The sequence below is a fragment of the Danio rerio genome, chromosome 8, assembly GCF_052040795.2.
Source record: "Danio rerio strain M-AB ecotype USA chromosome 8, GRCz13ab, whole genome shotgun sequence".
Lineage (NCBI taxonomy): Eukaryota > Metazoa > Chordata > Actinopteri > Cypriniformes > Danionidae > Danio > Danio rerio.
In genome coordinates, this window is record NC_141028.1 from 32310455 (window position 1) to 32338236 (window position 27782).

The 27782-nt window shown below is 36.4% G+C and overlaps 1 protein-coding gene across 6 annotated transcripts in view; it reads left to right on the top strand.

The window, feature by feature from the left end:
• fancc (FA complementation group C) overlaps positions 1-27782 on the top strand; it is a 44615-nt gene that overhangs the window by 5212 nt on the left and 11621 nt on the right. For 3 of the 6 annotated variants that reach the window (XM_087263871.1, XM_087263872.1, XM_087263870.1), the window contains 8 exons: positions 729-894; positions 9006-9093; positions 10076-10170; positions 17490-17597; positions 20971-21035; positions 21188-21352; positions 21432-21588; positions 26057-26112. In XM_087263871.1, the coding sequence (XP_087119997.1) occupies positions 739-894; positions 9006-9093; positions 10076-10170; positions 17490-17597; positions 20971-21035; positions 21188-21352; positions 21432-21588; positions 26057-26112 (890 nt within the window). In that variant the 5' untranslated portion in view covers positions 729-738. 6 annotated transcript variants of the gene reach the window in all.

Here is a 27782-nt window from a genome sequence, read left to right on the forward strand (position 1 = left end):
AAACACTCCCTTGTTGTGTCTTTCACAGACCTGTCATTAAGACTAAGAACAACAATTACCCACAAACTCCTGCTCCTGCACACACAAGCTGTTTGAGCGCTTTTTCTACCCCGTTACGCCATGGCCGCGGTGTGAGAACTTCACCTCCCAGCAGGACACAGATGAGGATGTGTCTCCATTGATGGTTTCAGTACTGTTAGCTTTTGTTTAATTGTCAAAATACTTCAGCGTTGAGTTAAGAGCATTCTGGAAGTTTACAATGAGGTCCACGAAGACTTTATTGCACTACCCAATGCCTCTTTTATAATTTTTTTTCTCCTCTGTTTTCAAACTGGCCGGCTCATGAAATACAGGCTGATGACAAATTAAGAGCCCTCAATTGGGTAACACATTTTCAACTTCCCGTTTCCTGATTACAACCCTTGTCATCTCAGACTATGTACAAAAGGCATCATTATAACGAACTCTGCTACTTTTTTTGAATTGAGAAACACACTTTTAAAGTACAGTCGCTCCGCTTGCCAGAAAATCAAGAGATTGCAGCAATGGCAAACGACAGTAATCCGATGAGACAACGGATTCCTGATGGACTACATTTATTTTTGTCCTCTATCTGTCTCGGTTTAGAATTTTAAATGATTACAATTTTTAATTCATGATGTTGACTTTAAATAAATAGTTTACCAATTAAAATTCCTTGTATTTTTCCTGTCGATTTGTTTTTGCAGATTTGAGAAGATGGCGGGTGTTTCTGAGACTAATGTGCAGTTTTGGATGAATAAAGCAGTGAACTGGGGAGAGGCTTCATCATGTTCAGCTCTTCTGGACACTAGCAGACACCTTGGCCCTCTGAGAAACTTTCTCCAGCAAATTCTGCAGGGGTTGCAGCAAATGGTAGGAAAATGTCTGAACATTAAGTTTCACACGTATAGGATTTTTAAAAATATAGGTAACGATTGAGCCTTGAAGTTTCCTATTCAATTTTGGGAACCAGTTGTATCTTAGTAATAAAAACTGTAATTAAAACTATCAATAAAAACTACAATAGCTCTGCTGTGATACTAAAAAAAACCCTGGGCCAACTATCTGGTCAGTGAGGTTTGATTATTGATTGTATAATGATTTTAAATTTTGTATTGTTTTGATACAAAGATTTTGTTTGTTTGTTTTGTTTTTCTCTATTACTGACCGCAAAACATAATAATGATTTTGCTCATTAATTTTTTCCCCCAAAATATATTTATTGGGTTTTGTTTGAACTACAAAACAAAATACATAAAGACAAATGGTTAAAAAGGTGAAAATAAATATGTAAATAAATTCAAATAAGAGCAGTACATAATAATAAAAAATAATGCATTTCCCAGCTTTCAATTGTATGCTGATTAAACTAATTTGTTAATTGTTGGTGAAATGTAAGACATCTGAACAATACTATAAGACACTAACAAGGGTTTAAAAGCACAAACATCAAAAATGTTGCATGGTCCACCTGGTTAATCTTGTAATTTTCCTTATAGCATTATAGTAGTATTTTCTTACATAGTATTGTCGTTCTTTATAACAGTGTATGTCAGCTCTTCCAGAGCAAGATTACTAGTCATTTCTGTAATCCACTGACCACAGGATGTCATTTGAGTTTTTTTTTTTTCAATTTAAAGCAATAACACGCTTTGCTTGGAGTAATCTAAAATCTAATAGTTTGCATTTTTTTGTGTTCAGATCCAAGTTTACAGGGTATATATATGAAATGGACATAATTTAGGAACCAAATGTTTATTTTCTTCAATTAATTTACCAATCATAATAAGGGTCTCCTTTTGTCTTATTGCGTTACCATACACAATGATAAAGGGTACCCACTTCTCCATTACATTTTGTACAACTATCAGGAGTATTTGGGTTCAATAAATCATTTACTTAGTTTCATTTCATTTTTTGTTTAAACATTTAAACATTGCTTACTTAATTTTTAGAATTACATTTATGTTTTAAATGAATTTGTTTACAGTATTTATAGTGCATTTAAAATTTGAGGCCAATACATTTTGTATGCTTTTAAATTTACTGAAAACAACTCCAGTCTGGGACAAGACAACAAAAAATTGACTGTCCCTGAAAAACAGGAACATCTGCTCACCTTGAGCTGTAGTGTTGTTTGTTATTTACTGTAAAGCTTTAAATAAGATACATTAGAAAGACGCAACTGCCTGAAGTGAGTTTTAGCCTGCTGACAGCATGCTGTGCTTTAATGTGTTAAAATCTAAAAAAGTAAGTAAGAAGGATTATATAGTCGATTTTGAAAATATGTATTTTTCTTGCATCATCACAGCAAAGTTCATAGAATTGGCTTTAAAGTTAAAGTCATAGTGCTTTCACTAACTCTTTTAGCACCTCTAACAGAAGTTGCTCTGTGTGGATGAATGCTGGACATTGGCACAGCACTGGTGATGATTTAGCAGACTTACAACCACCCAGGGACTGCCAGCGTTAACCTAATGTATCCCTGCATCAAGTGTTGCAAATTTGGAAGCGGCAGCATGGGCTATAGGACGACTCTGTGAAGGACCAGTGTTAAGAAATGTTCTGCCTCCCACTGACTCTCGTCACCTTGAAAGAACCTCTTTATTCATCCTGCATAGGCCTTTTGCACTAGCAGATCCCCCGTTGGCCCTGTGCACCATGCTGCTTGGTGCCCGGCATGTCGGAAAAGAAAACAAGATCTTGCAGGCTTTTTTATTTCAACCTACAATGGCCACCCTGCCAAAATGCAATCACGCCTTCTGTTTCCATCACGGTCTCCATGCGTCAGCCTCTCTTGCAGCATTTAGCAACGTGACAGGATCGGGATTTCTTAATTGGCCCTAAACCGTATTCCCGGCAGAGCCTCATAAAAACGACCCGAATGGAGCAGATCTGAACAGCAGCGCTTGGATGAGTTAAGGATGTGGCTCGCGCCTAGAGATGAAAAAATGTCTCGTTTATATCAATTTCCTCATTTGCATTCCATCAGAACCAGTTTTCCCACTCCCTGCTTGGTACTGCTGGAAAGGGGAGGTTTCACAGTCCCGTAAACGATTTTCTTTCTTGGACTGGCACAGTTGGGTGCCCACTGGCAATGCGCCCGCGCTCAAGGGGAAGCTGAGAGGTGTATGCGTGTGAACACATTTGCTGAATTATGAATTTCTACATAAGACTTTTGCCCCCTTAACATACATAAATCTCATCTCTGAGACAAATTTCCATGGACTCTTGTGATGGGCATGGATTTAAACTTTTGAGATGTTTATGGAAGGTCAAGTGAATGGTCTTTTCAAACTATTTTTCAGTCTGTAAAACTTAAATTGAATGTAGGTAGAATAAAGGTAGAATACGTTTTTCTCCGGCACTGGGGCTTGCATGGGGTAGGGCAATCATAGAGCTTGGTTGTGGCAGGATGTAAAATGAGTTATTTGTTTATTTTACTGTGGCGACCCCTGATACAGTAGGCAAAAAGCTAAAGGAAAGCCTGTCAGTAAGGCCTAATCTCAGTTCTATTGTTGTAACCCTAGCCCTTCCACTTGGCCCTTGAAACAGAGTATGAAGGAGAAGGGCTTTAAAATTTCCCCCTAAAAAGTTGGACACCACTACTTATTTGCCGGTAGCTAGCTCTCTGCAACTCTCACATGGTCGCCCACTGAAGCTAAGCAGGGCTGCGCCCGGTCAGTACCTGGATGGGAGACCACATGGGAAAGCTAGGTTGCTGCCGGAAGTGGTGTTAGTGAGGCCAGCAGGGGCCGCCCAACCTGCGGTCTGTGTGGGTCTTAATGCCCAAGTATAGTGACGAGGACTCTATACTGCTCAGTGAGCGCCGTCTTTCGGATGAGACGTTAAACCGAGGTCCCGACTCTCTGTGGTCGTTAAAAATACCAGGATGTCCTTCGAAAAGAGTAGGGGTTTAACCCCGGGCCAAATCTGCCCACTGGCCTCTGTCCATCATGGCCTCCTAACCATCCCCATATTCAATTGGCTTCATCACTGTCTCCTCTCTACCAATCAGCTGGTGTGTGGGGTGCGGTCTGGCGCAAAATGGCTGCCATCGCGTCATCCAGGTGGATGCTGCACACTAGTGGTGGATGAGGAGATCCCCCCATTGTGTAAAGCGCTTTAAATGCCCAGAAACACGCTATATAAATGTAAGGAATTATTAATATTATTATTACAACACCCGCTCACGTCATCATGTCATCACGATCTCTTGCTTCATATGAGATCCACGATCATGACTGCTGTAGTTAATCCAGTTGTGTTAATTTTTGGTATTTATCTTCAGAATATCTTCATTTTCATAACGATATGCCGATATAGTTTTTGGTAGGGTGCTGGCGCGTAACAATATATGTTACTGGTTTCAAAGTAGTTTTCATTTATACACATGTAGATCATGATATGAAATGCTGTGTTTTGGTCTCAAACCAGTAGCATGTATAAATCGCAGCCTGTGTAATGTGACAATTGTGTAGCGTTGTGATTATTTTTTATTTTGCAGCCCTAGCTCTTAGTATCAAGATTTTCAGACCTACTGTATGAGCTTTTATGTCTGCAAATTGCAGTTCCCTAGCTGCAAATAATTAGTTTAATGTGTTCTCTGTTCGTTTTAATTATTTTTTTGGCTGCCACCAGGTCTTCTGTGAGGCTCAGCGTGTTAAAGTTCCTCTAGAATTGTGTCATTCTCTTTATGCGTGCACTAAAATCATTTAGCATCCAACAATGTATGTGCCTATGGAATGTAAAAAGGCTCAGATCCTTTGTATGGCTTCCAGTGTACAGTAAATTGGCAGGGCACATCTTGAACTGATGCGAAAAGCTGTGATCCTCAACATGCCTTTGCATTAGCGTGCTGGTTTTCATTAATTACGTAACTGACTTTAAAGAAGTGATCAGTGAATCTCACCGTCTGTCTGCGTGGGAATAGTTTTATGAAAAAGCCATCAAAGGGTTTTATAATATTTGGCTAAAATACTTCTTTGAGAAATACATATTTTTTCTTTCGTATAAGCTAATTGTTCATACTTGTGATGTCAGCTAGCTAGGCAAATGGGGTACATTCATTGTGTACTTAAACTGTCAGTATTAATTACCAAAGATTTTTTTGACCACAGCTGATGAGTTGAGACAGGATCTGGTGTTGACAGTTCATTTTGATGAGAAAAATTCTAGGCTATATAGTTCTGACATAAGAACATTTGTTCTTGCTGAGCTCCTCTCCACAACCATCAGACCCTCCTTAATGTACCCCAAAATAATTCTAGCAGACAGTACTTTAAAGAGCCCATATTATGGGTTTTTGAAAATTCCCCTCCATGTAGTGTGTAACACAGCTCTAAGTGAAGTGGAGTATCCAGCTAAGGCTTAAATCTGTTAGTGTACAGTGTTAAAAACGGTTGATTCATCTAAAAAAGAGTCGACTCATAATGCTTCAAACGAGTCGCCTTGATACGGATTCATTAGGTGTTTCGCCATGACGTACGAACGAAACCAAGTTATTCACGTGCACGCGCAAACCCGGGAGATTTCAAACCTGAGGCCCCGCCCTCTGACGCAGAAACCGAGACACACACACACACACACACCCACAAACACACACACACAAACATGCCGGTCGATTGAAGTCACACTGCAGATGGATATATTGAGTCTCTACCCAAAGATGAAACCTCAGCATTATAGCCAAGCAGTTGGAAACTACTGGAAACTTCTGGAAGCTACATGCTACAAAGAATACTTCATCAGCGTTTGTTAAAGGAAGGATCAGTAAAGAGTAACTTACTGATAGACGTCAGGATGGGTTTCTTCCTCCATTTCTCAAGTGTAAGTACGTGCGATTAAAGTTGCCTCGTTGACTCTAGCTTGCAAATGTATTTAGTTGTGATTTGTTACTTGTAACCGCGTGTACTGTATCAGGTTAACTGGCTATATTCTCTTATCGTGTGCAAAGTCACGTTAAAAACGCGACGCGTGCTGCGTTAACGGAGCTCCGTGGACGGGGAGTAACGTTAGTGTGTGTGTCTGTGTGTGCGTGCGCGCGCTGTCGTCCGGAGGTGTGTGTGTTTGTGTGTGTGTGTGTGTTTGTGTGTGTGTGTGTGCGCGCGTTGTCGTCCGGAGCAGGGTTAAGTGCGTATGTGTGTGTGTGTGTGTGTCTGTGAAAAGAGCAGAGTGAGAAGGAGATCTCCTCAACTGTTTTTGGAGTTTTTGTTCAATAAAATAGTTAGTCGTCTGTATTTTCAAGTCCATAGTCTGTATTTACATTGACCCACTGGCAGCTAAAATCCACGCCTACACTATCAAGCGTGTATGAACTGTGATTACTTTTATATTGCTGATTAGCTGTTTGGCATTTCACTCTCTCACTGAAGGCAGTCGACCAATCGCAACAGACTGTCATCGGTCCAATCAGCGCAGATTAGCTTCGCGCTAAGGAGGGGTTTGGGAACAAATGAATCCCTGAACGATTCATACAGGAGTCGCTGGGATAATTAGGTAAAAATAAATGCAGATTATAAGACCATGAAAGTGTTTTTTGACCTTGCATGCATATTAAACTGTTGTTGGAGACCCTTACAACCAAGATATGACCGTATTTCATGTATAATATGGGCTCTTTAAAACAGTTCTTAATGCTGCATTACAAAGGCCTTTGTAAATTGCAAAAAAAGGCCACCAAAGGAATTGTCATTTGTGGTAAAAGAGACATCTATTTTAAAGTACTTTAAATGTGTGTGATGGTGTGAAAGCAGTGTATGCTGAATCTTCATGCAGCCAATGCTGCTGTGGTCATCAAGGAAGCAAGTACAGTAGAGGAAATGAAAATGGTCCTAAGACACATCCTTGTGGAATGCCTGACAATATGAGTTCACTGGGAAAGCTGTCATCACTCAAAAGTTTTTGGCTACATTTAGAAGATAGAGTGTACTAAAACTTTAAAGTTTTCCCTTTAAGCTTTTGAACAGTTTCAACATTGATGGCAACATTGTAACAATTGTATTCATCACAGAATGGCAATTTGTAATTGTCACAGATTTTTTTCTTTTAATTCTTTATTTTATTAAGACATGGCGTTGAAGTCAGAATTATCAACCCCCCCCGATTTATTAGCCCCCCTATTATTTTTTTCCCCAATTTCTATTTTATGGAGAGCAGATTTATACAACACATTTCTAAACATAATAGTTTTAATAACTTAATAATAAAATGTAATAATAAATTTCTAATAACTGATTTATTTTATCTTTGCCATGATAACAGTAAATAATAATTTACCAGATATTTTTCAAGACACTTCTGTACAGCTTAAAGTGAAATTTAAAAGCTAACTAGGTTAATTAGGTTAACTGGGCCGGTTAGGGTAATTAGGCAAGTTATTGTATAACGATGATTTGTTCTTTGGACTATCAAAAAAAGTAGCTTAAAGAGGCTAATAATTTTGACCTCAAAATGGATTTTAAAAAAAAATTGCTTTTATTCTAGCTGAAATAAAACAAGTAAGACTTTCTTCAGAAGAAAAAATATTATCAGACATACTGTGAACATTTCCTTGCTCTGTTAAACATAATTTTGGAAATATTTAAAAAAGAAAAAAAAGAGGGTTTAATAATTCTGACTTTAACTGTACCTGTTTGTCAGTTGCAGAGTCTTGCGTTTCTGTGGCCTCTTAAAAGTCAAACCAGAATGACTAAAAGTATAACACCAACAGCCAATCTAACAGTGTAATGTGGTAATACTGTCATATTGTCAGTTTAATTAGACATATATAATCAGTGTCTAACTGTAATGTTCCCTAATTTCTTTATACAAATCCAGAGTTCTTAGATTTAAATATAATAAACTTTTCAAGTTACTGTCAACTTTTACTGTTTAACTTTTTAATTCGGATTAATAAAGTCAGTACTTTAAGTGTCAGTATCATAATCTATGATTTGATTACATTTGAGCAAGAGAGGTTTTTAATTCAAAGATTTCTGCACATTGAGCTTTAGTCGTTAGTTTGAATCCAGCTTGCGATCTCAATATTGTTCATCTCTCGTTTTTCCGTCATCAGTATTAATGTATCCTAACTCAGGGCTGGACGATTAATCGGAAAGTAATCGAAATTGACATTCAGAACCTATAATTGTTCTAATTTTTCCAGGTCAATTTTTTCTACAGTTACTTTCACTACCATATGTGGAGTCACGTGACCCTGCTCTGTTAAGGCAAATTTATACTTCTGTGGCAAAAGCACCGGCATGGTCCGGTGCAGCCTTCGTACGGTTGCATACCCGCAAACCTCTCGAAAAAATGTAGCTGCACGTCTGCATCACATTGACGATGATTGGAAACTGTGCCAGAGATGCCTAGAGACGGCATATTATTATTACAATAAAATTGTTATATAGATTAAAATACTTGTTTACAGTATATTCAAGAAGTGAACTGTTTAAAATATTAGTCACAGAATAAACAAGAGTTGTTTTATTTAGAAGAGATACTGCTTATTTTCTTCTTTTGAAAACATTGAAAACAATTAGTTTTGTTTCCAAAAGTGCAACTTTTTTGTTTTCAGTTATTTATAAGGAAAATGTTACTCTTTGTTTTAGGCAGTGTGTGTGTGTTTTAATTTCAGTTTTCAGTGTTGATGTTCAATAAATAATCATAGATGGTAGATAGTGTGTGTTTCCTTCAATTATTGTAAAATCAAGTAATGTACCCTTAATTCAGAAATCTCTCTCTCGTAATATGTGAGCATATTTACAGTACAAAACCTGTCGGTGAACTGTGAGGGCAAAAACATAAAATAAACAAAGAAATAATTATTCATTAGTCATAATCGAGTTTAGATGTTCAATAATTGAGATTTTGATTTTAAGCCAAATCCCCCAGCCCTATCCACACTGTAAGAGTCTAATTATGTGGTGTCATTATGCATTATTCATATGCAGGTTCTTGCTATTTATGTCTCAGGCATTTGTGTGTTTACTGTATAACAGAACTCCACTAGTGAGGCCATGAAGACGTTTCCTTTTGTGGGCCAGTTCCTGGGAAGACTATGTTGGAACTCATGTGTTACTGCGGACGGTAAATTTACGACTCTTCTACACTTGGGGGTGTGTTTCCTATTTGAGACCAAGAAATGTGTCTGCATGGGTTGGGTATTTACACTAATTTTCCAATGAACCCTGTAGAGGCCTGCTGGGCATTTGTTCTGTTATTTGGCTCTTTTTAACTCACAACCCCTCTCTCATTGTTCACCGCATCCCTTTCCTAAAATTTCATATCAGACCTGCTGTATTGTTCACATGTAGCATTAAAAATGGTTTTAAACGAATGTGATTTATTGCTGCAATTTTTATTCCATTATATAAAGTAAGTTCCACAAAGTCTGGAACTACTAGTGAGTGCTTCTATTTAGTCTGCTAAAAAAATTTTAAAAGAAGATTTATATTATAAATGTAATTTAAATGTACACTTGTAGCCAAAAGTAATGTCTGGCCCTGTAAATCTCATCTCTTCGCCTTTTATCTAAACATGTTATTACACCTATGTCAGTTTACTGAGCGTATTGTGAAGTTTTGATTGTATGTGTAGTTTCAACTGTGGTAAAGCAAGAAAATATGGTCATCAAGACATGCACAAAAAAATACCAGCAAATCAAATACAAGGAGAACTAGGTAAATAATAATTTACATGGTTATTGTAGTCAGTATGCACGTTTTTGTTTTGTTTTTTGTTAGTTTTTTCATAGTGAATTAAAATTCATATTTCATGATTTTCTTGCCAAACTGATTTTGTAATAAATGCCTTATTTAGTTTTTTCCCCCTTATATATAATGTTCCTCATATATATATATATATATATATATATATATATATATATATATATATATATATATATATATATATATATATATATATATATATATATATATAATTGCAAACAAGGAAATCTGACTTTTTGAATGAAACGCATCATTGTTTTCCCATTAGAGATGAAAAACGTGGCCATTTTCACATCTTATAAATGGCATTTTGTCTTGTGCTCTTGTTTATGTATGCTCAGAGAGGAGCCAGAAACTCCTGCTGCGATGTTTGAGCTGCCTGTACAGCGCTGAGCCACTGAACGCTGTCGAACGAAAAGCCAACATGTGGATCAAGGTAAAGCCAACATTTTACCTCTTTTCAAACCCTCCAGGTTAATGCACAAATAGTAAATCACCAACATTTTTTTTAACAAATTTAGATTCTGACAGATATCAGGCATGTTTTATTTATTTTTATTATCAGTTTTTTTTTACTGTATTCTGGTATATTTTTTCAAATTGTCTTTTCTGTTTTTTTAGTAACCAGAAAACATGTTAGTTTAATTCAAATTCATTTGTTTTACCATTCATTTATTGAGAGTTGAACAAAATAATTGTTCTGCTTGTCCAAAATAAGTCAAAATAAGTCCTCTGCTTGTCACTGTATGTGGGTGGAGTAATACACAAGGGTGAAGGGTGAAGAGGCTGGATGAGTGCTGTTATTTGAAGAATATCACACTAATAGCCAATCAGATTCAAAAACCACACAGAAGTGTTGTATAAATCATAGTTGTAATACAGTATATCTGTCACAATTCAGTACACTAAATTAAATGGAGCCTTTATTCACACGGACATGCTGCCGCCTTATTTATTATAATTTTTTTTTGCAAAGACATTTGGTCATAGGTTTATTTGGGCCGTACTCACACTAGGTACAGTTGCCAGTATACCCTGGATTCTGTTTTTTTGTTTTTTCACGGTTTCGGAATTCACAACTCAAATCAGAGGACCACAACTGAATGTCTGTAATTTAGTTGTATTTATTTAAAGTGTGAAGATGCAGAAAAATAAGTAAATAAATAAATAAAACAAAAGTGTGAAGACGTTATATTTAAATTGTCAAAAAGTAATATAACTGGAAAAATCTGCCTTCTCCGACTATTTCAAATTCTGTGCAACATTGAATGTTTGGAGCCATTTTGTGTTTGTAATGTACCTAATAAATGCCATGCTCTTCCAGACCCCTACAGTTTTCCAACTGCCAAAAGTGTTTTAGAAATTCCCAATGTACACTTTTATATTTAAAGAGATGTAATCAGGGTTAGGAGAGCGGAGTGATGAAAAGGAACTCAAATAATTGTACACTTTCAACTTTTTACAGAGTTCACACAGATGGTTTACCATAAGCAATACAGAACCCCTCGCGTTTCTGCCAGATTCGAACGTGTGTGTATTCGTTTGATTATTTTTTTTTCATCTAATAAAACATTGCGCTAATTAAAGCAGGGCTTTTAAAGTAAACTTTTAATTTGCCAGATGTTTTTTGACCTATACGAAGGGAAGTGGAGTCAGAGGGAGGTGTGGGTTCTCTGTCAGGGGTTGAGACATGGTATTTAATCTTACATTATTTATTTACTTAGCTAACAATCCCTGGTGCTCCAGCAGTGTGTGTACGTATGGTTTTTGGGGAAGTGATACAGGACACGGTAGGGATTAGCACTCGCTTTGTGTTAGGATGTTACAGATTATAGACATGTGAACATTTACTTGATGGATGAAACTTAGGAGGAGGAGGAATACCGTCTGTTTTGTTTTCAAATGCCTGACCTACAGAAGGTTACTTAATGGTAGGCAGGTCAGTCTCCTTCTGCTTATTTCTACTTAAGAATTATACCATGGTTTTTCCAAGGAACATAGTTTTGTTTAGGAATGGGTGCTACGGTGTGATTAATTTTTGCCAATAACAACAATAAGTATTAGTGGTGTAACGGATCACAAATCTCACAGTTCGCATCACACTACAAATTTTGAGTCACAGCTTGGACCATTTTTCGGATTACACAAAAAGAAGACATATGTCTTTTGCTTTTCATTAATACAAAAATATTACTGCGTTGGTTTTACAAACATCACTTAGAACCTGTAATTTTAATAAAAATCAAAAAAGAACCAGCTGAAAATAGGAAAATATTCAATATGAAAAATTATCTTTGCTACTGTTGCTGATAATACTAAATATAGAAATCTAACATCTTGTACAACATATCATATTTATTTTCAGTTACTAATTCAACAATTTACACATAAAACTTCATGCTTCATTATAGATGGATAATTTTTCCAGTGACATAATTTTGATGGATGTCTGTTGTTTACACAATATAGTTGCTAAAACATTCACCAGCATCAAGTTCCATTAAACAGTGATTTTAATCTTTACCATAAACATCAATGTTTATATCTGAACTATGAACTGTTCTCACAGTACTTCTTTGTTGTTTAATCTTTTGTAACTAACTGAAAAAGTGTAAAAACTGAATCTCTCTTGATCAAACACAGATTTGAATGCAACGATTCGAAGGATTAATGATCATATGCAAATTATTATCATTGATCATTCATGTTGTGCGGATTTGTATTAAGATCACAATCTTTAAATGTTTAGTCATGCATTTGTTCACAGAATACATAAATTCAAGCTAAACAAGTAGTAACAGAAAGTGACCCTAAGACACTCACTAACACTAACTTAATAAAAGCATTTAGGTAGGTCACTACGCAACTTTTTCCATCATCGTTGTATTTTACAGGAATGCCAAAATGCTTTCAAACACTTAATTTGAATGATGTGGAAGAGGATCTCTCTGGAATTGTTTACAATGCATAAGGCTTACGGATCAACCATAATCTGTTACACAACTTATAGATATAATGTTTTTGCCATATCACCTAGATACATTTTTCTAGTTGTTTGCTTCCCTGCATAGTACCACCATACTATTGTAAGGCATTTTACCAGTTGAATTTTCATGCAGAAACCACTATTGACTTAAGTTTGATTGCTCTGGGGTCCGTTCTTCATACCTCGCTTAAATGATCTAAGATGATTTTGCCGATCCTGGATCTTTTAATCTTGATAACTGATCTCTGGCTAATTTGGTTCTTCAAACAAGTTCGTGGATCAGATTAGAATGTTTGGATAATCTGATCTGAGATCGCTGCGTGTGTTGTGAAGGACAGATCTATCGATCCTCGAAATCATGATCAGCAATGCAACGATTGGCTGACGAAACAGCAGCGTAATGACATCATCTGATTAATATTCAATTATCCATGTGAGCAAAATTACATCATATTAGCAGTCGACGGTTTGTTAAATATGACACGCAATAACTTTCCACATATGTCGTGAACTGCAGGCTTTACACTTTCATGTGTTAAGAGTATTTATCATGTATTTCAATGCATATCAATGTATTTAGTTCTACATTTAGAAAATATTTTCTTTATTACAGTAGCCGTTTTTTTAATCGCTGTATGGAATAACTGGATGTTTACAAAAGCATTTTGATATTGGTAAAGGCGTCTGCAACTTTTGTGAAGCATAATCACTGGCATATTTACTGTCAAAACATGTTCATGACTGCATTAATGTATTATTTATTTTTTAAAAAAAGTCACATATTCTGCATTTCTATTATCATACACAAATTTTACTAAAGCGATCTAAACAGTTCATATCAATAAATTTTCTCTTTGTACTTTCATTTCGAGGGTACAGATTGCATACGTTTTGTTAATATAACTTTATTTATTTTATTAATAACTATAACTTTATATATATAGTTAATTTTTTTAAACTATTTTCCCAAGTGTATATAACTACTGTAAGAAAATATAATTCGGTACTTTCTCTATTATCTTTGCTTGAACTGACCCGATCTAATCCTGTTTATATGAATTGAACCTGCTTCCGATCAGGTTTGAGCTAGCAGAACTGTTGCCATGACAACAACTCTCAGATCAGCTTTGAAGAACGAAACGATCCTGGATCATGTCCAATCGTCAATATCCAAATCCAGCTAGCTGAGTAATCCACGTACGAAGAACGGACCCCTGGTCTGAAAGGTTACCACTTTTGTTTATTGGTGGATCCCATTTTCTGTTTCTGTTTCGCTGTAACCTAATTACTGTCCAGTGTCTTTGCTCTCTTTCTTCTTGTGTTTTAGCAAATTGATTTGGTTTGAGTTCATTTCCCGGGGGTCTTTCTTCTCATCCCAGCCTGACGTGTTTCCTCTCCCAGCAAGCCGCTGATCTCTTATTTTTCCATCCTCGTGTTTGTTGAGCTCTTAATGGACTGTGCATTTTTTCCATTTGCTCCATCTTTGTTTGTTCCGAGCGCTGTTTACTGTAACTGTCAACATGTGAAGCCTCACCCATCTGAGAAAGCCTTCATGTTGATCAGCATCGGTTACAATGTGAGACTCATCTGGGATGATTCCAGCCAGTGTTTCTTTAGCCACTCTGCATGAATAAACAAACAGTCCTGTCATTCACAAAGCCAGTTGGTTTGTGCTCTTCGTGTGGGTGGTTTAGCACAGAAGAAGAGACGAAGAAGAGGGGTTCTTCTTCAGAGCCATGCACTGATGTTTTTGTGTGTTATTAAAGAGCCTGTTGCCCATTCTTCAGTGATCCTTTGCTCTGGAGCGCCAGCTTGACTCGCCTTCTCCACATCAGAGAGACCAGACGGTGTCTGTCGGCCCCTCTGCAGCTTCAGGGCTCCTGGGGGTCTGGAAGCAGTCCTCGGGGAGACTTGTGTGGTCTCTTTAAGCACATTTACCTCTGCAGACACATTCAAAAGCTATTTTAGACTGAGCAGAATGACCCTGTCTTTAATATCGCTGTCACTTTGTCTTTTTATGTCTCTTTTTAGCTTTTGTTCAAAACCATAAGCCTATCCGTAGTGGATTAAATTTTGCACAAAACAATGTGAAGTCCTCAAGCCCCATAATCTGAACACATTTGCTTAGAATTAAGGTTAAAAATTCATAATGTAATTTTACTATGTTAAAAGTATAATTTGTCTGTTAAGTAACTCAATTAAGTCTCAGCTGATAGCACCCGATCACTGTAGGGAACATGTAACCTTCTTATGGTAATTTAAAATCAAGTTTTGACACGTAAAAGTGCTCTTACACTTGATAACGACACAAGAGTCCATCTAATTCAGTGTATCTTGGTTTATTTTTTACATCAGACATCCACAGGTGCAATTTCATCACAGACCCCTCATATAAAACTTGTTTGTTCCAGTTTGAGGTATTCGGACGCCAAGTTTACACTTTTTACGGTCAAAAGCTTGTGCTCTCCAACTCCTGCGCATCATAGTAACAACTCGCGTGTGCCACAAAACATGCATACTAAAACATCATAATACACATGAGCTGGAGAAAAGTAACAAAGTATATGACATACAAATCAACAAGAACACGTTATATAACACAAAAAAGATACTTACCTTAAAAAGTAAATTATGAAATATGGCTTTTACAGTCACAATGAATCATGATGAAAGGTTAACCCCAGTAAATTAAACCATCCGATGTGCTCAAGTCCTCAAACCTCCTAATCTGAACTCATTTGCATGGATTTAAAGGTTAAAAAGGTCATAATGTATTTTTATCATGTTAAAAGTATGATTTTTCTGATAAGTAACTCGAGCTGATACCCCCTAGATCACAATGAATCATAATGCAAGGTTAATTAATCTGTTTATTTAATTGTACTTTATTGTTAAAAACCTTAACTTCTGGGTCCATGATGTCATTTACTTTCGCATTCTTTAAATCTTAAAGGTCCGTACTGCCCCAATACCCCCATTAGTGGTTCTGTTCTCTCATCAGCTGGAATAGAATAACTTTTACATAGATTTTACATAGAGACATTTTTCTTTTTATCTATGATTACTGGCGTGCAGGAACAAACTAAATTAATTAAAGCAGCCTAGTCCACACAGAACCTAAAAGGTAAGCTTTCAAATTTGAGTTTACCAAAAAAATAGTGCCTCTTTTGTAGGTTTTTATTTTTATTTTTTATATATAACACAGACAACAAATACAATTATTTTAATTGCTTTCAACATTGTTTTACAGAAATTTAAAGGGTTTTCTTTAAAATGATACCAAACTTTTGCATTTATACTTCTGCATGTGGATTTGGAAAGCTTTTTTTTAATTTGGGTAGGCAAAATCAAGACAGAAACCCCATAATAGCACTTGACTTTAAGAGGTTAAAATAAACATTCATTCACTCTCAGGTGGTTACTAAACTTCAAATTTAAAACAAACACAATTTTTCCCATGTTGATCACAAAAATAGATGGTTATTAGAGGATTATTACAAACCAGTAGTCATTGTCATCCTTAGTAAAAAAATTTTAATAATAATAATAAACATGTATGCCAATGGCTACTGGTTTTCAAGAGCATGCTGTTAAATAAAGAAACACCTAGAAGTTTAGTACGAGTGAATGGAGAGTTAATGACAAAGTTTTTCAAACTAATTTTGAGAGGAGCATGTGATATGATTGATCACGGCTGGTCTCCCATCTGTAATCAGTAATAATCTAATCAGATTCATCCAACCCTAGTAAATATACAGATTTCGCCCTACTGCCTTATCTTTGTTTTGAAAGAATCCCCCTTCCACAACATTTCCTCATTTTACCAGGATGAGCTCTCAAGACCTACCTGATCTCAAACCACCTTATGTGCTTATTGACCAGGCGGGAGCCCAAGGCTCAATTATCTCAGAGCTCAGGGTTCTCTCCCGAAACAGCATGCCAAACCTGCTAATAACGTCAAGCAATATCTAAGTTTGAACTCTTGAAAAGTAGATTTTTGGCAGGAGTAACCCTTTATATATATTTATAATATATATAATAATGTATATATTATTTTTTTTAAATGACAAGTTGCCAGTTCGTTTGAATATCTTGCAGCTATAATAGCCATGTGATTCCTTAAAAACATCTGAGAAGTGAATACTTGCTCCATTCTTTTTCGTTTCTTTCATTTTAGGCGTTTTACAAGTTGTTTCGATTTAGCCAGTTCACCCATGTGGTTTAGTGCTGTCTAAATTGCCACTTTGAAGAACCAAAAATTATTATCATGACCAATTCCATTTTTCTCCACCCCTAGGTAGAGAAACAAACTAGAGAATATGGAAAGGCTGTGTTTCATTGGTCTTGCACTGTTGTCACAACCCAGCTTACAGTTCTGTGTGATCTGGAGTGTGTTTTGCTGTTCAGATGGTAGTAATTGAGCCTCTTTGGGTCTGTGGAGGACATCTTAGCATACTGTAAACCTAAAGAAACCACATGGCCCCACCGCAAGCAGACATGTTTTCTGTCAAGGCTTAAACTTTGCGCTTTCATAAACAGACAGGCCTAGCCACCCGATCCATTGTCTTTTTTTTATTTTTATTATTTGTGTGCAACATGGTGATGTGTTTATGATGAGCAAAAGCTGTCCAGTTATGCACAGACGAATCAAAGCAAAATAATATGCAGTTGTTTGATGGTGTGTGATTAAATGTCCGCTGTAAATGGAGGGTGTTGTGTTTAAAAGCTGTCATCAGCATTGTTTTCTGTTATGTATCTGTTCTGGACAGAATATGTTGTGTCATCTGATCTCTGAGGAGGAGGGCAGTGTGGCTCACGCTACAGTAAAACATGCTGGATCAACCCCGATGCGATACCACACAGAGGCTCTTCAGAAGGTTTGGCAATTAATAGTTAATATTATATAATAATTAATATTGGTCTTTGGTATCTTTTTTTCGGGTCTGTTGGTGATTTTTGAGCACCTATCTTTTCCCCAAAACACTGAAACTGCTGTTTCTACTAAACGGTTACTACAGCCAAGTAGATTTCAAATGTTAAGTTTAAGAATAGGGAGGGGTGTGCAGTACTTAATGTCTATGATAATATCTTAATTGTCGTTTTAACGATGTGTGAGCTGACATTATCAAGCATGTCAACTCGCTTAGCCAAAAAACAAACAAAAACATGTTTTTAGAGTCCAAAAGCATTCACTGCATTAAGCCTATTTGAATGCGGTTTGAATAACCGTATTCCAGTTATGAAAGCAATACTTGTATTATATGTGAAATAAATACACATTTCTATGTTTTTTTTAGATACTTAAAATATATGGTATGGTTAAGAAATATCACACAAATAAGAATGTCAATTTACTGAATATCAGCTTGATTGTAAAAGATTGATTATTGATTAAAATCGAATATCGATTATCAGGGTGTCATTGTAAAAACAATAAAAATACATCAATGTAGAGAAATTTAAGGCCTCTAAAAAGTCTTAAATGCTATTTTTATTTTTATTTTTTTGGGGTTTTCACCGTTATTGTGGTAGGACAGTAGAGATTTAGAGACAGAAAAGCATGGGGAGCAGAGATAGGGGAAGGGTCGGCAAAGGACCCCGAGCCGGGAATCGAACTTGGGTCGCCGCGAACACCTCAGTGCCATGTGTTGACGCACTAACCACAAGGATATGGGCGCCGACTTAAATGCTATCTTGAAAGGCGTTACATTTTCTATAATTTTTAATATGCAATGTGTATGCTAAATTTTGCCTGAATTAAATCTGTGAATATCAGGATGCTGTGAAGTTTATGAAATCCTACTATCTTGCTATCCATCTTGCTGCTTTGTTTAGTGCAGTAACCAAGGCAACGCCATTATTTCTGCAATTCTGTAGGCGCCAACCTGCTGAATTAGCAAGATTTAATAGATTTGTATGCAGTATATGAGTAATGTTTTTAAGTTTTGGATTAATTTCATACTTTAATATTTAGTAAATAAACTGTAAGTTAAAGTCTCACCAGTGTTTCTGGTTGAAAAGTGGTTATAAGGTCTTAAAATATATGGAAAGAGTATTTAAAAAGGTCTTAAAAGGTATTGAGTTTCACTCCCTGGTTCTTGTATATACTTGGATTAAAAATCTACACCAGGGGTGCCCACACTTTTTCAGCATGTGAGCTCCTTATAAAATGACCAAGTCAAAATGATCTACCTAATATAAAAATGCATAACATATATATTTTTATAAACGTATTGAGAATTCTGTAATTGTACAATATATATTAATGTACTTTGCATAACCGTATTTACCACTGTAGCCTACAATTCTGATGACTTGCACTAAATGGAATCAACCAGGGAAGCATAGTCCGGTCAGTAGCTGCTGATAGCCAGCCTCAAGCATGCTACCAAATAATCATCAGTCATGATGGAACGATTTTTGGACTTAACCATGTCAACTTCCCTAAGTGCTGCTATAGTTTTGCAGCACTTAACGAAGTTGGCGCGGTTGTACGCGCATGCGTGGTTACCCATGCGTCAGAAAAGGTCAGATATCAGACTGGCTGCTCTGTATGTCAATTAAGCGACAAATTTCAGAGAGGATGGATGATAGGCTGACGGCTATTTTTTTAATACCATGCAATCCATCCACGCTACCCTTGCCTTTGACCAGTAGATCGAGATCAACGTTTTGGGCATGTTTGGGTCAAAATTATTCACACTCTGTGAATTTATTTTATATATAAATATTTCCCAAATGATGTTTAACAGATTAATTTTTCACAGTATTTCCTATAATATTTTTTCTTCTGGAGAAAGGCTTATTTGTTTATTTTGGCTAGAATAAAAGCAGGTTTAAATATTTTGAAACCTATTTTGATAGCTCAATATTATCAGCCCCCTTAAGCAATACATATGGTTGATTGTCTGCAGAAGAAACTCCTGTTATACAATGACTTGCCTAATTACACTAATTAAGCCTTTGAATGTCACTTTAAGCTGAAAACTATTATCTTGAAAAATATCTAGTAAAGTATGAACTGTCATCATAGCAAAGATAAAAGAAATCAGTTATTAGAGATGAGTTATTAAATCTGTTATGTTTAAACTGCTTCAAGCATCTTCACTTCACAAACACTAGCTACAAAAGTCCTTCAGTCAAGAGCAGTGATGGATTTTCTCCATTTGTTGTTTGATTAATAATAAAGACAGTCGGCAGAAGGAGTATTGCGCGCTGATAAATTAAGAATAGTGCGGCTCTGATATGGTTTCTCTTTCACGTGTCTTTTGACTCTCAACTCGTTTGTTTATTACACAAATGAGGGTTAATATGAATAATCACTAAACACCGCACAGATGTGTGTGCTCTGCTCATCTCCGAGCCTGTTCGAGGCTAAACGCGGCGCGCGCACACACACACCAACATGCCCTCTTTTGCGCTTTTAAAAATATGAGTGATTTGAATGTTCATCAATGAATAATGCGCATCCTGTGCTGCAAACGTTGTATTACAGTACGTGCTTTTTGTCATTTTCATGTAGAACTGAGCTTTGATGAGCAACAAATGTGTACAACTGGTGAGAGGGCAGTATATGATGGAATAATCGTTTATCTCGATTAATGGTTTTTTCATAATCGTTAGAAGCCAAAATCGAAACCAGATTTCCGATTTATTGCACAGCCCTACCTATAGTGCATGTCTTTGGACTGTGGGGGAAACCCAAGCGAACACGGGGAGAACATGCAAACTCCACACAGAAAACCCAACTGACCATGTCGTGACTCGAACCAGCGAATTTCTTGCTGTAAGGGGATCGTACTAACCACTGAGCCACCGTGCCGCCCCAGCAGAATATTTGTTTAAATCAAAACTTTATTAATGTCATTGACAATGCAATTTTTAAGTCATAAGTAAACTGTGTACAGTATAACAGATATATAGGCACTTGTATAAAAAGCACAATTTTAAGAACCACTATACGTTTACATCTGTTTCCATTACTTCACAATCAGTATTATATATTGTTTACATTCATAGATATTTATATATTTACATTTCATAATTATACTTCTTTCACTTCTGTGTATATATGTGTATGATGTGTATGTTGTGTATGACTTCACTGTGGACGGCAAAGTAAGAATTTTTTATTGTACAGCGAAACGTGTTTCCTTACTGTGCACATGACAATGAATGAATTGAATTGAATTGAAATTGAATTGAATATTGAATATTGAAATGTGTCACCCTGCACATTTGTTTTATCAGGTTGTGTCATTGATGGTAGAGGAGGTTTCTAAAAGCTGTGACTGCTTGCCGAATGCATCAGCAAGGTAATAAAACTTTAACATCACTTTTGTATACAAATATGCAATTACATTTCTAAAATAATTATCCAGTTATTACTCCACAACATTTTAAATTAACTGAAACTGGCAAATTATCCACTCTCACATTCATTTTATTTTTCATTTTGTTCTTGAAGATGTTCCAATAGCAACATTCACACCATGTCCACAGCATGCATTGCGTTGGTCACATGCACTCAGATGGCTCCTCTCATTGGAGCTCTGTTGAAGCATTCAGAATCATGTGGCTCTTCATGTCTCAATCAAGAGTTCATCAATGAAGTCGGTGAAGCCTTCATCAGGTAAGTGTCATTATGATGCACCAGAGCAGAGTGAATGGTGCACAAAAATGCTCAGTGGACTGTGTTTGCTGTCATTCAGTAAGAGACTGGTGTTGGAGGACGAGGCTGTAATTTCTCTGTGGTGTCAGAGCGCGTTAAGTCTGGAGGGGGCAGCAGTGAGCTTACTGGAGTCTGTGCTTTCTGACCATCAATTAACGACCCAGAGTCTGGACAAGCATGTTAATGACTCATTACTGGTAAGCTTGATTTCTGACTGTTTGAGAGTCTTCAGTTTTTTTGTTTATTAGAAAGTGAAAATATGTTTTTAAAAAGACATATTTTATCTTTCTAATGAGCAAAAAACTTTAAAACAACATGTGATTTATTTATTTTTCCTACTTTTCATTTTTTAAATTGTTATTCTTATAATATAAAACCAAAGCTTTTTCACCGGCGCTATCAGTCTTTTTGATCTGTGGTATGCTGTATAATTGCACATTGTCAAAATATTAATAGTCATTACTCTTTAAAACCTGTAGATATATCAGCACCTTGCATCAACACACAATCACCGTGTTTATTAGCAACAAGTTCACTCTGCTATGTTTGATGGCGACTAGTGCCGTGTGTCATAATATTTGCTTCGGTTGCTAATTAATTTCCTGCTGCCGTGTTGATAGTAAAACTATGGCAGTAAAGAAGGAATTTGATGGTCTGTTGTTCGTATGGTACACAGTGTGTTGAGATTAACGGCACTGCATGATACGCCGGCCTCTTTTTCAAAACACACGCAAACGGCGTGACGCGAACCAGGCCTGGCAGTCCATACACATCCGAGGTCTTTTCATTCCTGCTTAAAGAAATGTAAATGACTGAAATCAAGGCCTTATTTACATGTCTGTCTGAGGACGTCAAACAGTCCTTATGTTGCTGATGTTTGAGGTTTGGTTTTGATCTGTTTAGCGTCTTAAACGGAGAAGTACAGACAGGTAAAATGAGGCCCAAATGCAGCTGCGTTCAGCTCTTATTTGTTTGTGTTTGTGAACAGATTAAGCTGTGCAGTGTGTTTACGTTGCAGGAACGAGTTGTTTAAACTGCAATCAAAAAGGGGAAACAAGAAATTAGTTTCACATTTCTGTTTTCATCCACCTTCCTCAAAGCTTAGATCCAATAACAATAAACAGCATCCTCCTGCGTCCCACTGCCAGAAAGGGGATGTTTTTGCCATGCTGTAATTGACCCTCCCTGAAGTGTTAGGAGAAGGTATGGATGAGTGTTTGGAAAGCCCATCTGTTTTCACTAGGGAGAGAAAGCTTCAGCCTTCATAAAATATAAAAGCAGACAGTTGTTTCCTACACCTTTGTCATGTGATCTCTTATTCTAGATTTTTTAGACTTATGTTTTTGAGCTATTTGTTTTCTATTTCTATTAGTTTTCTCATTCTCATGTTGTTCCTAAGCCTAGCCTGTTCTGTTTTATCTCTTTAATGCACAAGCTGTAATTTAGAGATAGAAAAAATAAACTTAAACGGGTCACTTTAGACCCATGTAGAGGATTGAGGGTTTAAAACACAAGTGTTTATTATCTATGTTTCCATCCACCTATTTTTTTATACACATTTTGTATTATTGCATAATGGAAAGACTAACATGCGCATTAATTTTTAAAATGCACTTAAAAAACACATGTGCACAGCTGAGTAAGTTAAACTTTTTATCTGATAAGAAACTATAGAAACACATTTTAGACATGAATTCCAGCATGTGCATCTAAAAAATCGTGGATTTTGTTTTAACAGATTATGTGATACTGTAACAGAAATAGACATGATAGGATGGCATTATTAGACAAACAAGCGCACAATCACATTGCACAACTTCTGAAATGTTTTTTTAGTCATTCTGAAAGGATAAAGATTAGCCAAAGAGCTTCATCAAAATGGTTTGGTATAATTACTTCTCAGAAAGGTCTTGAGCATCTGCGCTCCCAAAGAGCAGTCTCACAACCTCGGGAAAGCCACTGCACATTCTTTGCATCAAGTCTTCGTATTCTGCGGTGGAAGTAACTATAGAAGAAAAAAACACTGTACAGATCGCAACAAATTCAATTTTTCTTTTTGATACACTTCATTAAACATGCACACATAGACATCACCTATTGCTATAAAACTGAAGGTTAACTATGTTTATATATAGTAACGCATTTTTTATGTAACTTATAAACTTGATTGTTAACCTTTTGTAAAGCTGCTTTGAAATAATAATTATTTTAAAAAGTGCTATACAAATAAGCTTCAATTGAATTGATATTTGGGATTTGCCAAATATTGGCAGATATTTGGAAGTGACAATTTTGCTCTCTTCAACTCATTGGATGGAAAAGCTGCTTTTTTATTTTTAAAGATTTTGTTTTATATTTCTTTTTTTCCAGAACAACCCCTTCCCCAACAATTTAACCCCATACAGATGAGGGGATAATAAAAAAATATATATATTATAAAAACGTAAAAATAAAATAATAAAAAATATAATGCAAAATAAATTAAAAAGTACTGCCTTCATAAATACTTTTCAGGGGATACATTTGTACATCAAGTTACATTGTGTTACATTGTAGTTACCTCAGATTACATTGGAGATGGGTAGGACCAGACAGAATCTGCTGACATTTTTTGCTATTTCTTCGCAGAGTTTTGTAAAAAAAAAATGTGCAGATTTATTCAGAATGATTTTGGGAGTTTTGTAGCTTTTATGTAATGTTTACAATGCGAATCCAGTTAGTTCCACTTATTTGCTAAACAAAGCAAGTCTCTTATTTAATATATCTACTAAAAGACAGAAAATATTACTTTACAAACTGTAATGTACATAAATCAAATGAACACTTTCATAATAATCAATAATATTACTGAAATCAAATTAAAAACTGAATAAATATAAATGTACACACGTTTCAGAAGTAAATAAATAGACCCAATGATGGGCTAAAACTCGGATGGGATTTTGGATGGGCCTAGTTTTGGGTTAATTAAACTCTAAACCTCTAAATCTAAATATGTTGTAATACTTTTTTTCGCTTCTTCAGAAAAAAATATCAGTCTTCATTTGTAGACTTGCAGTCATTTTTTCCATTACATAGACCTGTTTAAGTCTCTAAATCCACTGAGCCACCTTTAGAGAACCTTCATCCGTCCAATGTACTGTTGCATGTATAATTATTATTATTTTTTTTGTAACCAGTAATAATATCCTTGAAACAGTGCTTTATTCACAATTGTTTCGCATATAAATCTTATTTGCATCTTTGGATGGAATCATAGTTATTCTCATGCATTAAATTTGACCAAACGTGAGAGCTCAGGTGGGCCTATCATCAACGCTTAAAAGCTATCATCAACCCTCCTGTACATGCTCTGGAAGTGATGTTACATCGACACCTTCTCAAGTTACCCAGAATTTCTAAACACCATTTACAACTTGTAGTCAGATTTTAATTGGTCAAAATTAACTTCATGAACTTGAAGCAGCACCTATTGACTATGAATAAATCATTAATACATTGACTCAATTATTTGTTCAAAAGCAGATTCAATTCAGTACCAAAACACCACAATGTTGCTTTAAGACTTAATTTTTAAAATTTATTTTTTTATTTTTTTTATTAAATTGAATGTTTTGAAAGGTAACGTTTGGCTGTTCAATCTCAAGTCAGATCAATCTAATACTGGAATTTTGGCTCGAGGTGCCTCTGAATCTGTGTGAAAAAATGCTAGTGATTCCAGGCATATTGTTTCGTTCATTAGTTTTATGAATTTGGCAATGAGTTGGTAAACTATTCTTCCTGTGATCTCTGTTTCTCTCTTGTTTCCATCACTGTCTTCTGTTTCTGAGACAGGATTATACCATCTAATGTTTGTTGCTCAAGTGCGTCTCTTTTTATTAGAGCAGCAAATTGGCGGCTTTTGGCAAGCGTTGAATAGCTGGGGTTACGGGAATATCTGAGATGCTTTTGGGGTTTGAGGGTCTTTGGTGGAGGGGGTGGTGTGTGTGTGTGTGTGTGTGTGTGTGTGTGTGTGTGTGTGTGTGTGTGTGTCTGTGTCTGTGTGTGTGTGTGTGTGTGTGTTTGTGTGTGCGTGTGTGCGTGTGTGTGTGTGTGTGTGTATGATGAGGGTGCCTGTGGGCTGGGTGTGGCAGGCGTTTTAATAGTCCCAAATGAAGGAGAGAATCATGAGGCTTCTCCCTGTGGCCTTAACACAGACACGCACGCACACATGCACACACAGACAAATGCTGTGAGGATCAAAGCCTGCAGGGGCACATGTGGGCTTTCTGGAGCACTGATGTTTTGGGTCTGGGTAAAATGTTTTTATGACATTCTTTGCCCATATGAACTATGGGTATATTAATGAAACCTGTTCCATTAAAATATGAGCATGTAACTTTACGCGCTGAACCAGACATGTGTGTACAGCTGCTTGGATCCAACTTTTTTTTTTAGGATCTTTATAATCTTTTACATGAATTTAAAACAGATGATATTGCTGTATTGTCAAGCAATGTGCATTTTGTTGGTATGAAACTTGGCCGTTAAACTTTGGATTTGTAGGACTTTGCTAGCATTATTATTGTATTATTATTACAGCACTGCCCTCTAGTGGGTGAGAATGTTTATGACAAGTACACATTGTGTTTAAAGTACTGAAGTGTTGTTATTCCCCCCAATCAGCCTCAAGCTTCAGCCCGTCACTGTCACATCTTCCTCACAGTCAGCGAGATTTACAGGTGAATATTGGATAATTCATTTATTTATTATGTTCTTTCTGAACTGTACAAAATCTGTGCTCATACATGCCATAAAAATGCCTCTGATTGTTTAAAACCACTCTGCCAAGAAGCAAAGTAAAATGGTAAGTTGATTTTTAGATCATTGATTATTCATTAATTCGTTCATTTAGTTTTCAGCTAAGTCATTTTAATAATCAGGGGTCGCCACAGTGGAATGAACCGCCAACTTACCCAGAATATGTTATTACGCAGCAAATGCCCTTCCAGCCACAACTGTACTGGGAAACATCCATACACACACATTCACACACATGCACTACAGCCTATTTAGCTTACCCAATTCACCTATAGCGCATGTCTTTGGACTGTGGGGGAAACCCACGTGAACAACATGGTGAGTACATGCAATCTTCACACAGAAATGCCAACTGACACAGCCAGGGCTCAAACCAGCAACCTTCTTGCTGTGAGGCGATTGTGCTACCCACTGCGCCACCATGATGCCATCATTGACTATATATGACTTATTTAGGATTCATATTATAAGAAGTTTACATGTTTAAGTAAATCAGGCTGTTATATCTACCCCATTGCAAATGACTTTCAAAGTAGTCACGGCATAGATGTTTCCACACTGCATGACTATTTAGGGTAGCGTTCAGTGACTACTGTGTTTATACTGCAAGATGGATCGGCACTTTACATTAGGAAGAATCTCCAACAACTTTGTCTCGGTCTGCAAAATACGGCTCGAAACCAAACACACGAGAAGTGACATGGAAACGAGGCTAGGTAACGTTGCAGATATTTTGTTATTAACTACATAATAAGATTCCCAGAGATGGGTTGCGGTTGGAAGGGCATCTGCTGCTTAAAAACTTGCTGGATAAGTTGGCGGTTCCTTCCGCTGTGGCAACCCCGGATTAATAAAGGGACTAAGCTGACAAGAAAATGAATGAATGACTACATAATAAGAAAGAAGCCTTTAAAGGGGTAGAAAAGATACTTATTTTGCTCACCTGGGTTTTGAAGGGAATTTGCAATTTCTCTTAAACTTCAGAATGTTGTGGTCTTGCTCAGATGATACGCCAAACAGACATGGGTGCCAAATTTCCTCTAGTTTTTCCTCCATTTTTTTGTGTCCAAATAGACCAAAAAGAAGCCCTTTTAATTTCTACCCCAGTCTTCCGCTGGCCTGCAAATACCCAAACTAGAAGATGTTGCTCTCTCATTGGCTTTAGGTGATTACCGATGTTATATTCAATCAGAACACATTTCACACGGCATGATGTGAATCGCCGACAGCTCAGTTCACACTGTTTGATGGTTACTCGCGTGAACGAGCAACGATTTGCCTGTTTTTTCAGGCAATTGTCTGCGATTTCTCAAAACCTGTCAGTGAGTCAAAATCAGGCCTAAAATCATGCAGTCTGAACTCGGCATTAGACTAAAACTAATATAGATCAATAATGTCTGTATACTTGTTTATGGTACACATTGTGAGGACATAACACGATTAGTAAAATAAAGAATAAATACATTATTTTTATTTGAAAGTGTAAAATAGTGTAAAAAATGTTTATTTGGAAGTAGTGATGTAAAGTATTACAATTCTCATGGTTTGGATCATGTTATGGTATTTTAGTCATCAGAGGATTTTTCGGATC